General features: G+C 37.1%; 1 protein-coding gene across 4 annotated transcripts in view; it reads right to left on the bottom strand.

The window, feature by feature from the left end:
• The window catches only part of MYEF2 (myelin expression factor 2), a 50922-nt gene that overhangs the window by 12471 nt on the left and 23916 nt on the right, over positions 1–14535 (bottom strand). For 2 of the 4 annotated variants that reach the window (XM_020975940.2, XM_020975816.2), the window contains 2 exons: positions 9413–9621; positions 9281–9332 (listed from right to left, as the gene is read on the bottom strand). In XM_020975940.2, coding sequence (XP_020831599.1) covers positions 9281–9332; positions 9413–9621 — 261 coding nt within the window. Of the gene's footprint in view, positions 1–9280; positions 9333–9412; positions 9661–14535 lie in introns of all 4 variants that reach the window. The other 2 variants (XM_020976072.2, XM_020975530.2) reach the window with 1 other exon arrangement.

Below are 14535 nucleotides of genomic sequence, written 5' to 3'. Positions count from 1 at the left end.
CACTGCTTCCTCTAAAACCTCTACTGTCTCACTGATCTTTAATCACTGCCTACTAGCTGCTTTCCAACTGCCTACTAATATGTTCATGTTTCCATCATCCTCAAAAAACCCTCAATTAATCTGTCCATCTCTACCTATTGTCCAATATCTCTCCTACCTTTTCTGACTAAATTACTTGAGAAGATGCTATAACAGGTGCCTACACTTCCTTTCCTCTCATTCTCTTAATTCTTTGTAGTCTGGCTTTCACCCTCATGGTTTCAATTATCATCTCTATGCAAATGACTCTCAGTTCTACCTGTCCAGGCCTAATCTCTATCAAGATCTCCTGTCTCTCATTTCCAACTGCCAACTGGACATCTCAGATCAGATATTCCACAGAAGACATCTAAAACTCAATATGTTCAAAACTGAATTCATTATCTTCCCTCCAAAATCTTCCCCTCTGCCGAACTTCGCTGTTACTGTAGAGGGTACTACTATCGTCCCATTCATTCAGGTTTACAACTTAGGTGTCATCTTTGACTTCCCTCTCTCTCTCTCACCCTCTCCTCCTATCTAATCAGTTGTCAAGTCTTGTCATTTCTACTTTTGAAACATCTCTCTTATATGCCCCTCTTCTCTCCTTTGACACTACAACCACCCTGCTACAGTTCCTTTTCACCTCACTTCTGTATAAATTTAATAGTCTGCTGATTATTCTCTGCTTCAAGTCTCTCCCTACCCCATTCCATCTTCCATTCAGCTGTCAAAGTGACCTTCCTAAAGCTCAAGTCTGATCATCTCATCTCACCTATTCAATAAACTCCAGTGGCTCCCATTACTTCTACGATCAAATATAAAATCCTGTTTGGCTTTTAAAGCCCTTTATAACCTGGCCCTTTCTTACCTTTCAGTCCTATTTTGCCTTATTCCTCACCACATACTCTGTGATCCAGTGATACTCGCTGTTCCTTGCATGTCATTCTATCTTTTGATTCCAAGCTTTATCACAGCTGTGTGTCCACACCTGGAACTCTCTCCTGTATCATCTTCACTTCCTAGCTTCCCTGGCTTCCCTCAAATTTCATCTAAAGTCCCACCTTCTGCAAAAACCTTTCCCAGTCCTCTTTAATCTTAGTGACTTCCTTTTAGAACTACCCCTGATTTTTCATCTCTCTCTCTCTCTCTCTCTCTTTCTCTCTCTCTCTCTCCCTCTGCATGTATACATACATATGTGCATATATATATATGGTATATGTGTATATATGTATAAATATTTTTGTTCTTTGTTTGTACATAGTTGTATTAGTTGCATGCAGCTCTCCCCCATCAGACTGTGAGCTCCTTGCGAGCAGGTACTGCTTTTTTGCCATGCTCTATGACCTCAGCATTCAGCACAGGGCCAAGCACATAGCAGGACTTAATAAATGCTAGGTGACTGACTAAGAAATTAGAGGCAGGGAGATTTGCATAGAGGTTATTGTAGCAGTTTAAGTAATAAATATTAAAGAATAGTGGCAATGGAAATGGAGAGGAAGCAGGTTGGAGAAACACTGCAAAGGTAGAACTTACAGGATTTGGCAAATGACATAAAGGGTGAAGGCAAATGAAGAATGACAGAGAATCACAAAGTTTCCAGCCTGGATGATTAGAATAATGGTAAACCATTAACAAAAACAGACAAGTCAAGAAGAACATGTTTAGGTACATGTCCAAGGGGAAGGGTATGGGAGTCGAGTTCTATTTGGAAAATTCTGAGGTTATGGTACCAATAGGAAATACTGACATATAGAGAAATGCAGGAAATACTGAAATATAGACAATAGGTCTGTAGCTCAGAAAAAAGGTCAAGGCCAGAGATATAGACAAAGGGTTAATTTATATAAAAGGGATACTTAGTCACATAAGTAGGCGAAGTTACCAAAGTAGAATACAGAAAAACCAACAGCAGGGATGTACCTACATTTAGGTATTTTGTAAAGGAGACAGAAATAACAAGTAGAGAGAGAACCAAGGTGGCACAGCCAAAAGAAAATGAGTTTTCACAAAAAAAGGCAGGAAAAGGGGGAGTTGATAGCATTAAACGCTACTGAGAAATTAATGACTATAAAGATTGAGAAAAAGGCCATTAGATTTCACAATTAAGTGGTCATCAGTGACCTTGCAGAGAACAATTTCAGGAGAGTACTAAAGATGGAAGTTATACTCCAATGTGTGCAGATTGTGACAATACTTACTTTTTATTAAGGGCAGAAGAAAGAGGAATAGTGAAAGTGATGCAAAAAAAAGAAGAATGTCAATGAAATGTGTGAAAAGTACACAAAAGACAATCACAGATAAATTCAAAAAGAGATACCGAAAAACAGGAAATATTAGACCACCATGGCACATTTACTATATACTTAAAAATATGTACATAACAAAGACTCATGGTTTCATATGCAACCCTTTTTCTGTTTTTTATATACGGCAAGATTTATGTTTATTAAGTCCAAAATAATAAAAAAAGAAAATTTAAACATGGAAGCCATATTGCAAGGGGTTCAGGAACAAGTGGGTAGTGAGGAAGTGGGAGCAGTAAGTTTAAGCTAATCTTGGGGATAAATGCTGCCTTATTCAGAATGTTTGCTGGAAGGTCCCTCTAGTTTCAGGCAACTTTAGGTAAGATGTCTCTGAATAACTAATACCAGCAACTTACTCTTAGGGAACAAGGACTGTTATGATAACTGATGTTATTCCCAAACCCTTTATTAAGCTTTAATGCTAAAGGCAGGCAAGAATGAGACCAAATTTACCTGGGATTAGACAGAAAACAGGCTGCTCACACTACCAGAGATAGGGGATGGCAATTTGTTTTATTTGTTTTTTAGTTATTTTTATACACTTTAAAATAGATTTCCTTTCCACCTCCCTGACCCACTGAAAAGAAAAAACAAAAACAAAACTCATATAACAAACATGCACAGTCAAGCAAGACACATTCCCCCAATGGCCAAGTCCAAAAAACATGTCTCTTTCTAAATCCTGAATTTATCGCCTGCTGGATAGCAATTCATTTTAACAAACACTTATTAAGGACTAGGGTAGAATAAAAACTGAGTCCCACACATGGCAGAAGTGTCAACATCCAGTCGACTACTTTAATTGCCTCCAATCCCCAGATTTAGTAGCAAAAAATTAATCAGAGGGAAAATAAGGAAGTTATGTAAATAAGCATGCGACTCACTTCAACTATGAGCCTTGAAGGTTTACAGGTTTCAATTAAGAATTAATTTTACTGAACATATAATAAAAATCTTAATGGTCACATATAGATGGATCTCGAAGGGAAAACATATTTACCATCTTGACTAATAAAAGTACACTGTACACTTTACTGATTTTTTTAAACTCTATTGCTAATCTTAGATTTGGTCCCTTCAAAAAACTACTCCCTCAAAACTAACTGACTTACTCAAAAAGACCACCACTCTTGCCAACTACAAATACCAACAAGCTCTTCTCCACTCTCAACTATGTTACATAGCGGGTACAGGATCCAGTCAATGCCCCTATAAGGAATTTGTGCACACAAGGTTAGCATTTTAACAACACTCTTCTTTTCTCTAGTCCCTGCTTTTATCATTTAAATTCTTCTTTTGAACATAACATCTTTGCTTTCCAACTATTAAGAAATCAGTAGGGGAAGCTAGGTGGTACAGTGGATAGAGCACCAGTCCTGGAGTCAGGAGGACCTGAGTTCAAATCCGACTTCAGACACATAACACTTAATAGCTGTGTGACCCTGGGCAAGTCATCTAACCCCAACTGCCTCGCAAAAAAAAAAAATCAGTAATACTGTTCCTTGAATGTTACCCTATACAACTTACCAATAATTGCTGAAAGCCATTCTACCATTTTTCACAATGTCTTAATTCATTTTTATACAGAAATCCATGTCAGATCTTTATTTACCAACTCTAATATCTCTTTCCCACTTCCCACTAACTGCCCTTCAAAAGTTTAGTCACTGCCCAAAGCCCCATTATCAATCTGCTTTCTTTCTTGGAGAATAGGAATGATAAAAAGGCTACCTCCTCTATCATTATTTTTTTACTAGTAAGAAAGCTTGTGTTTTATATTCTTTGAAAACTCAAGGTGATTAAGGAGAGCAAGACTCAAAAGCAGGCCAAGGAAAACTAAGAATAAATGTAAATTACATATTAAGACTCACATTGGGTCACTGTAATTATTTGTAATTACATCATAATATGTTACATTGCATATATTATATAATAGCAATTATTATCATTACATAACTAGACCCTTTCTGCAAGGCAATCTTTTTACACTTCCTTAATCTAGGCACTATCCTATTGAACCACAGTTACTATTTCAAACCTTTTCATTTCTCCCCAATGCTCCCGCTATACCCTCTCTTACTATCCCCTCTGACCTTGACTCAGACATACAGTTCACTAAAAATTTGAAGCTATTCACTGAGAGATAGATCCTTCTTCTCTCCTCATCTTTTCAAATGACTCAGACACCCTTCCCCTCTATCTTCTTATTCACTCCCATCTGTTAAAAAAAAAAGTGGCCCTTCTTGCCAAAGCAAAACCTTTACTTTTACCTTGGATCCTATACCCTTCCATCTTATCCAATAGATTGCCTGTGTTATTAACCCCACTCTTTCTCATCTTTAATCTCTTCCTATCTACAGGCTCCTTCCCTGCTGTCTGCAAACACACCCAGGTCTCTAATCAATTCTTAAAAACATTCTCACTAGATCTTACTATCTCTGTTGTCTGTCATTCAATATTTCTCTTCTTTGCTAAACTGCTTGAGAGAAAGTAATCTACATTAGGCACTTTAGCTCCTCTAATTCACTTCTAAACCCTTTATAATCTGGCTGCTTCCAGCCTCCTAATATAACTAAAAATTGCATGTACTCTCCAAAGTTGTCAATGATTTCTTAACTGCCAAATCTCACGGCATTTCTCAAACATTTTATTTTTCTTTGATTCTCTTACTCCCTACAGAAGCTATTCCAAATCTTTTCTCTTTTCCTGAACTCCCTCCCACCCCCCAAATCTCACCCCCTTCTCTCTCTCCCAGCAAAGAACACTGTTTATTATTTTAATGAAAAAATTAAGGTCATTCAATACAAGCTCCTTCTCCTCCCATTCTCTTCAGCCCAAAACTGCTTGAATTATCTCTCCCACTCTTTGCTTCTTTCCCCCAGTCTCTGACAAAGAAGCATCCCTTCTTCTTGCCAAGACCATCCTCTCTGTATGTGCAATTGATCCCATCCTCTTTTACCTTCTTCAGTAGATTCCATCCTTAATCACCTTCCCTCTCTCTCAAATTTTCAACCTCTATTAACTGGTTCCTTCCCTACTGCCTTCATATATGTCCAAGTGTCCCACTCTTTAAAAAATATTTTTAAAGCCTCTATCCTAAAAAAAAAAACCCTACCACGTTCTCAAGATATTGTCCTATATCTCTCCTCTTTCAACTTTTAAAAAGTTTTCTTCATTTGCTGCCTGAATTTCCTCTCCCCTCATCCAATTCTTTGCAATCTAGCTTTTGACCTTATCACTCAATTGAAACTTCTCACTCCAAAGTTGCCAATGATCTCTGAATTATCAAATCTGATGGTCTTTTCTCAACCCTAATCCTTCTTGGCTTATCTACTGCATTTGACACTATTGATCAGATATCTTTTCTCTCCTTGATACACTTTCCTCTCTGGGTTTTTACAACTCTTCTTTCTCCCAGTTCACCTCCTACCTGTCCATTCTGTGTCTCCTTTGTTTACTTATCACCCACATCATAATCTCTAATTGTGGGTGTTTCCTAAGGTTCTGTCCTGGGCCTTTTTCTCTTCTACAGTCTCTTTTTTGATAAGTTATAAGCTTCCAAGAGCTTAAATATAATCTCTATGCAGATGACTCCCAGATGTACATATGTCCCAATATTTCCCTCAAGCTTAAGTCTAGTATCACCAACTGCTTATCGGGCATTTCAAAATGGATGTAAACTTAAAATATCCAAAGACGATCTCATTATCTTCCCCTCCAAACACACTCCTTTCAATTTTCCTGGTCTGTTGAAGGTACCACCAGACTTCCAATGTTTCATGTTTATAACCTGAGCATTTTCCTCAACTCTTCACTCTCCCTTATGCCATACACCCAAATATATTCCAAATCTTGCTGTTCCTACTTTTGTAACATTTTTTGTATCCAATTCCTTCTATCCATACAGCTATCATTTTAGTTCAAATTCTTATCAGCTTATCTAGATTATTGCAACAGCCTCCTAACTGATCTTGCTACTTCAATTCTCTCATTCCTTCAATCTATTCTTCACATTGCTGCTAATTATCCATTGTGTAGATCATGTGACTTCCTACTCCAACAAGAGGCTTCCTATTGAAGGCACCACTAGCTTCCTGGTCACCTAGGCCTGAAACTTCAATGTCATCCTCAGCTCTTCACTGGCATTCACTCCACATATCCAATCTGTTTTAAAATTGTCATTTCTACCTTCACAATACGTCTTGTATATGTCCCCTTCTCTCCACCCAACATAGCCACCACTCTAATTCAGGCCATCATCATCTTACACGTGGATTACTACAATAGCTTTCTTTCTGGCTGGTATCCCTCAACTCTTTCCCCACTCTAATCTTCGAGTTGCTAAAATGATTTTCGTAAAGCACAGATCTGAACATGTCACCCCTACTCAACAAACTTAAGGGGCTCCCGTATATTACCTCCAGAATCAAATATAGCCTATTCTTTTGGGCATTCAAAGCCCTTCACATCTTTACCCTTTTTACTATCTTTTCTAAGTTGTTTATACTTTACCACTCTTATACACTCTATGATTTAGTTAAATTGGCCTGCTTGCTATTTCTTACATAATGAAATTCTATCTCCTGATGCCATGCCTTTGCACTAGCTGTCCCCATGCCTGAAATGATCTTTCTCTTCACCTTTACCTCTTAGTTTCCTGGGCTTCCTTCAACACTTAGCTCAAACCTCCCCTACTGTAGAAGGCCTTTCCTAAATCTTTCCACTACTAGTTCTTTCCCTCTGAAATTACTTTCAAACTACTCTGTCTACACCTTGAATGTATATGACAATTTTATGTTTTCTCCTCTATTATAATGTGAGGAGCTTGAGGGTACAATTTTTTTTCTTCCTTTCTTCATATCCCCAGCACTAAATACAGTGGCTGGCATGTATTTAAGCCCATGATCACTGATCGCTCATAAAACGGCCTTGGTGCCAATATTAACAAAGCTGTCCACCAAGATGTCAACTTCAAAGTAAAAAAGTAAATAAACCCCAAAAATGTACTCGAAAATACTTTTAACTTTCCCTCTATTACAATTAAATTACCATATTCATCCATCTCAAGACTGCTTGAAGACAGCCTTCTTTCATTAAGAAAGTATTTATTAAATGATTACTATGTGTCAATCACTGTGTTAGGCATTAAGAATATAAACACAAAAATAAGAATCCCTGCCCTCCGGAGCTTACACTTTATTGGGGGAAAACAGCACATATACAAATAAGTAAACACACACACACACACACACACACACAAAGTAAACAAAAAATAATTTTGGGAGGAAGGAAGAGCAAAGGTCTTGTGTGGCAAAGTACACTTGAGCTAAGTTGAAGGAGGCTAAGTATTTTAAGAGGCAGAGGAAAGAAGAGAGAATGCTCTAGGCATAGAGAATAGCCTGTGCAAATGCACAGAAGAGGGAGATAAAATGCCTTGTAAAGAAAACGAAATAGGTCAGTTTGACTAAACCACAGAGTACCTGAAGGAATATAATGTGTAAGAAGCCCAGACATGTAGAATGGAGCCAGCTTGAAGGGCTTTACATGCTAAACTGAAGAGTATGTATTTTATCTTAGATGCAAGAGGGTACCACGAAAGTTTCTTGAGCGTAAGTGCTTTAGGAGTATCACTGGCAGCTGTGTGGAAGTTGAGCTGGAAGAGAAAGAGACTGGGTACAAGAAGAACAATCAGGAGGCTACTATAATAGGCCAAGTGAGAGGTGAGGAGGGCTTGAACTGGGTGATAGCCATTGAGTGGAGAGAAGAGAATCAACAAATCTTGGCAAGTAACTGGACTTGAGGGTTAGGGAGAGAACAATCAAGGACTCTTCCAGGCTGAAAATGATGGTGACTTCAAAAGAAACAAAAAAGTGAGGAAGAGTAAGGCTTTGGGGAGAAAGACAATGAGTCTACTATGAACATACTAAATTTGAGATGTTTATGGGATATCCAGTTGGAAATGTCCAATATACTCCAAGTGTAGAAGGCTTTTTTCAAAGAGTATGGTTGAAAAAGAGAAGAGAAATATCAAATAGCTTGAAGGGATGGAAGATGAATAGGGAAAGAGAAAGAATAGAACTGAATATATATTACTTTGGAGTCATCTGCCCATAGATGATAGTTGTGCCTATGGATTTGATGAGCTCACAGAGAGTGAAGAGAAAGAAGAGAGAATAGGACACCTGGAGTATACCTAAATGTGGTGGGAAGGGGTAGGGGAAAGATGGAAGAGAATATGAATGATGATCTAACAAAGAAGACTGAAAAGTAATGGCCAGAGAAGGAGAAGCATGAGACAGATATGTCATGAAAACCTGAATGTAAGGGTAATTTTTTTCCTACTTTACTACTTCTACACTATCTGTCCAAACCTGTCATGATCTAGATGAGAGGTATCAAATATGTGGCCCAAACCAGATAAAAATGCAGGAAATATTTGAAAAAATAAAAATAAAATAAAATATAGGTAACATCACATTTTTAAAACTAAGTCTATATGCATCTTGTAGGGATCCTTAAGTATGGATTAGTACACCCATTTCTATTTGAGTTTGACACTACTGATCCAGACAGGCAACAAAGAACTAATAAATGAAATGAAGTCACTTGACTAGTACTGACAATAAATTACACAACAATGTGAGCGATGATAATGGAAACATAATGAAATCAAACAATAAAATTATATATTTCAAATGAAAGGCTCTGCATAAGAAGTACCTTCAGACTTCCCTAGGATCCCTGTCCTTTTACCTCACAGACCTGTATTGTTCCAAGAAAATATTTTAAAATACATTTACCTTTCCATTTAAGCCTGAGGTATAATTGTACTTGGAAATAAACCCAGGAATTAGCAATTTCAATAGGTATGAGTAAGTACCTTTGTCAGTATTTAGAATTTTAAGAACCTCCTCCACAATCAATATGAACATATCTACAATCATTTGTATACTTACCACACTGACTGAATTTCTCTTTTAGTTTCTGCCAAGTCAAGTCAAAAGGCAGCTAGAATGAAAACAGGTATTAGTAATACATACACAAAGAAAATTAAAGAAAAAAAGTTTCTTTTACATTTATTTGCTTACATTTCTGACAAATATCTGGTTTCCTTTGGAGCCTATTCTGTCTCTCATTCCACTTCCCATTGGGCCGGACACAAATCCTCGATCCATGTCGATGCTTCTTTCCAGTACAGCTCCCATACTAGGTCCCATTCTATCAAAGCTGGAGCTCATCCGGTCAAGGCCCATCCCTATTCCTCCAGTCATGCTGTTCATACCACCCATTCCACCACCTGGGGTTTTTACGGAGGGAGAAGAAGATTTGGGAGTTTCTAGTTTGATGATTTGTTTTTTAGATAAACAAAAAGGTGGGGGAGTTAGTCATTGTTGGGGAAAAGGGAAAGGGAAAAAACTTACTTTTTAAATATAATCATATTAGTAACATTAAAAACATTTAACATTAAAAAATACAAGTGTTTTCCTGAAAATTGTTACAAAATCTAATCTAGATTACTGTTGGTTAACAGACTACCTATGATATACTATCTACCATACATACATGTAGCATATTCCACATATACACCTATGAGCTTCTATCAGGATCAAACATATTCAGCTTATATAAAACTTGCACACAACATTGCATAGCTTGGGTTTTTCATGATATTTTTGCCTTTTATTTTCATTCCTTATTTTACTTGATCATTCCCAAACACAGAATTATGGTAAATAAATTCCTAGATACCAACTCCTACAAACTCTTAATTTGCCACTCTAAACAATTTATCTATTATTACATCACTTCCCCAATTTTCCTTACACATCTCCACTTGTTTGCTCAAATTATTCCCAGTTTTCCTCAGCTGGCAAGAGTCAATAGATACTATATAAGATAGATACCATCTTCCAACAACAAGATCATTAAGTTCCATATTAATCAGGAGATATGGTGAGATAAAGACAAAATGCTATGAAGCTTGGGAACTCAAGCAACTGGTTCATGTTTTCCCTTTAATCTTACTCCTGGTACTCTGATATTCTTGCCTACCCACTTATTTTATTCTATTCCTCTAGTCTCAACAATTCCCTCAGTTTATCCTTTGGCCCTATAACTCTCCTTACTCCTTGATTTCTTACATCAAATGATCACACTAAAATGCTAGGATCACATGACTTTAAAAGCATTTCAAAATGACTTGGCATTCAGAAATGGGCAACAAAAGGGGAAAGAATGGCAGAAACAAAAACAGGAAGGCAAAAAATTGATAAGACTTTGTGGGATAAAACCTATGACCAAACTACAGTAATGGAAAAGTATATCTTATTTAAAGAGAAAAGATTAGATAAAAGGGGTAATAAAATAGCACTGTATATCAAGAAGATACATCCTAGGGTATAAAGCCTACCAACTGTAGGAGAAAAGCATGGTGAAGATTTAGATTACAATCACAGAGGGAGAAAACAGGACTGGATGATGGGTTCCTGAAGCAGGAAAAAAATAGCACAGGGGAAGGATAAGAGTAGCGATGGGTCACTTCAGCCCTCTGAAAGTCTGCTGGTGATTGCTTTCTGTACTAAAATCAGAGCAGCTGAGAAATTCCAACCTACTTTTTTTGAAAGACCTGATTATGAAAAAGATCAGACTGGTTGTCAAATAAGAAATAACAAGCCTTTGGGAATATACTGACTACTAGTAGTTTGTAACTGAAAAAAAGGAAAGGGGTAGGATAAGGGAAAGAATTTTGAAGACATCAGAAAAATAACAGGCAGGAACTCATGGCCTAAGGGGAAATCACCTCAAGAGGAATTAAGTCCTTACAATAGACATAAATAATTCCCATGAGAAAGAATAGGAGAAGTTATCTAAAGAGATACACAAAGGAACTAGATCAATTTGTATTAAAAGACACGTACAGAAGATGGAAGCAAGGGTGAATCCTAAGATGGATGTTAGGAATGCTAAAGTCTAAAATGAGTCAAGGTGTACAATTAATGTTGAAGAACAATAAAAATCTTTTTAAAACACTTTGTTTGGGGACATAAGGGAATTTAAAAAGGATAGGAGCATTGCTAGGAGTAAACAGAATAATGATCATGGAAATCAGGTTAAGGACAGAACCATTTTACCTCCTTTTCTGTTTGTTTTTTCCACTAAGAAGAAGGATCTTTTGATTGGGAAAAATAACAGGGAATTGAAACCCAAGGTAAGTGAAAAAATGAGATGACCTAGATACTTAATCAACTGAAGTAACCAAACCCAGGCATTCTGATATCCTAAGAATTTGTGAATGTGATGGCTAAGTTGCTATTGGTGATCTCTGAAAAATGTGGAGAATAGAAGAGGTGCCAGAGGCCTAGAGACAACCAAATGTTCTTGCAATTTTTAAAATAAAGTGTGTTCTTCAAATGACAGGCTTCATGAGTTTAACTTCAATTCCTGGTAAAACTCTAGAACACACAATTAAAGGGATGGATTTAGGAGACTTTGAAAAGATTATCATTAAAAGCCAGCATAGATTTATCAAGTTATGCTGAATTCAGAAATACATTTTGCTTTACTACGCACATTTATAAGGGCTTTGATTTTCTTTTTCATTGTTGAGAAGTAGGAAAGAGGGAAAATAGATTGTTATTAATTGAAAAAAATTAAATTTATTTTACAAAATAACTAAGTCATGCCAGACTAACCTCATTTCCTGTAACAGGGTTACTAATTTGGTGGGTCAAGGAAACTCTGCAGACCTAATATACCTGGATTTTAGCAAGACATCTGACAAAGTTTCTCATTATATCCTTGTGAACAAGGTAGGCCGATGTAGGTTGGATGATGGTTGGATCTGGAATTAGTTGAATAAAAAGAACCTAAAGAGTGGTAATTAATGGATCAGTGTCAGGCTAGGTCTTTGACAGAACACTTATCCTTGGACCTATTTTTATCAATAATTTAGATGAAGATATAATTAAAATATTTATCAAACTGGCAAGTGAATGAAGCTGTAAGGTTTGGCTCACACAATGGATAGTTAAACAGGACTTCCAAAGATCTTGATAGGCTTACAGGGGTGGGGAACCTGTGGCCTGGAGGCTACATGTGGTCTTCCAGGTCCTTGGGTGAAGCCTTTTGACTGAGTTCAAGTTTTACAGAAAAAATCCTTTTATTAAGGGATTTGTTCTGTGAAGTTTGGCAAATGGCCGTACTTGAAGACCCAGAGGATTACATGTGGCCTCCAGGCTGCAGGTTCCCCACCCCTGGAGGATAATCAGCTAAATATAATAAGGTGCAATCTAATGAAGTCCTATACTTAGATTTTTTTTTTAAATCTACTTCACCATTACAGGATGGGGATAATATAACTAAACAACAGTGCATATAAAAAAGGACCTAGGGATATTAACGAAGAATGAGTTTACTATGGGTCAGCAATGTAATGTAACCGCCAAAAAAGTTAATGTGATCTTAGACTATATAATGGTAATACAGTAGAAAAGGCACTAGTTCTGAAGTCAGAGGACCTGGGTTCAAATATGGTTTCTGCTATTTACTACATATATGACCTTGGACAAGTAGCTTACTATCTTTGGGCCTCTGTTGCCTCAAAGATAAAATGAAATAGTTGGACTTGATGGCCTCTGAGATCCCTTTGAGAGCCAGATATGGTACAGTAAATAGAGCAATGTGTCTGAAGTCAGAAAGATCTGAGTACAAATCCAGCCTCAGATACTAGCTGTGTGATCCTGCCTGGGCAACTGACGTAACCCTGTTTTCCTCAGATTCCTCATCTGTAAAATGAGCTGGTGAAGGAAATGGCAAGCCACTCCAGTATCTTTGCCAAGAAAACCCCAAAAGAGGTCACAAAGAGTCAGACAGGACTGAAAAATGACTAAACAACAATAACAAAAGCATTATACAAATGTTCAATGTATTATTCTCTAAGTTGTGATTGGAACAAAATAGGTTTAGTCCTGCTTTAATAAGCCCTATTTAGACTACATCTGGAGTAAAATATATGCTTATTTCTGGGCATAAAATTTTAGGAAAGAGACTGACAGTCTGCAGTACATTCCAAGAAGAACAACCAGGATCTTGCAAGGAACTCAAAATGATGCCATATAACAACCAGGAAAAGGAACTGAGCATGTCTGGTCTGAAGAGAAGCTGGATATGTCAGCTATCTTTAAGATTTATTTTGTTGAAGGTGGGTTATATTCCTTTTGCTTAGCCAAAGATGACATAGGTACAAGCATTGGGTAGAATATAAAGAGGCAGCTATAGATTCGATCTAATGAAAAGCTAATAATCAGAGCTTACAAAAAGGAATAGGTTGTCTGAGGAGCTAGTGTGTTTCCTTTCACTGAAGGTCTTTAAGTAGAAGCTGAATGGCCACTTGCCAGGTATTCCTACTTAGGTATTAGTTGAATTAAATGACTAGTCAATCAGTCAATATGTATTTAAGCCTCTTCTATGTGCCAGGCACTGTGCTAAAAGCTGAAGATACAAAGAAAGGTAAAAGATATTCTATGTCCTCCAGGAGCTCACCACCTAATGGGAGAGACTACACACAAACAAATATGTACAAACAAGCTATATACAAGAAATAGGAAATAATTAACAGAGGAAAGGCACTAGCATTAAGGGACCAAAAAAAAAAAGACTTCATGTAGAAAGTAGGACTTTATCTAGGAGTTAAAGGAAGCCAGGAAAGCCATGAGATAGAGCTGAGGAGGGAAAGCATTCCAGGCACGGGGAAGAGCTAGTGAAAATGCACCAAGTCAATGGATTACTAAAAGGTTGATCCCAACTTTTATAATTCTATAATTTTATGTTAGGGATGAGAAGAGCTGACAGAAATAATGTACTGATTAGTTTATGACAAAATTGAAGCCAGAGAAGAGAATGGTTTAGTGGAAGAATTGTTAGTAAATTTTCAAGAGTTGGGAGTTTAGATGTTCAAGCTGGGAATGTAGGGAGTGTTTCAGGTCTACCAATGAAAAGCCAGTATGGCAAGAAAAGCTCAAAGGGAAAATAATGGTTTAGTAAGGAAGTGGGGTCAATAAACTGGGTATAAATAGTGAGTAGGTCAAGGGTAAAATAAGGCAACAAATAAGAGGACTAAAGTGGAAGAAACTTAACATCTGTTTCTTAGTAAGGTTATAAAGGTACTCTGACAAACTTTAGGAGATATGAAAGGAACCCAACTCCTAATCTT

The sequence above is a fragment of the Phascolarctos cinereus genome, unplaced genomic scaffold, assembly GCF_003287225.1.
Source record: "Phascolarctos cinereus isolate Bilbo 61053 unplaced genomic scaffold, phaCin_HiC Scaffold_3;HRSCAF=262, whole genome shotgun sequence".
NCBI lineage: Eukaryota > Metazoa > Chordata > Mammalia > Diprotodontia > Phascolarctidae > Phascolarctos > Phascolarctos cinereus.
The sequence above is the reverse complement of the archived record's forward strand: the minus strand, read 5'-3'. Positions and strand labels throughout refer to the sequence as shown.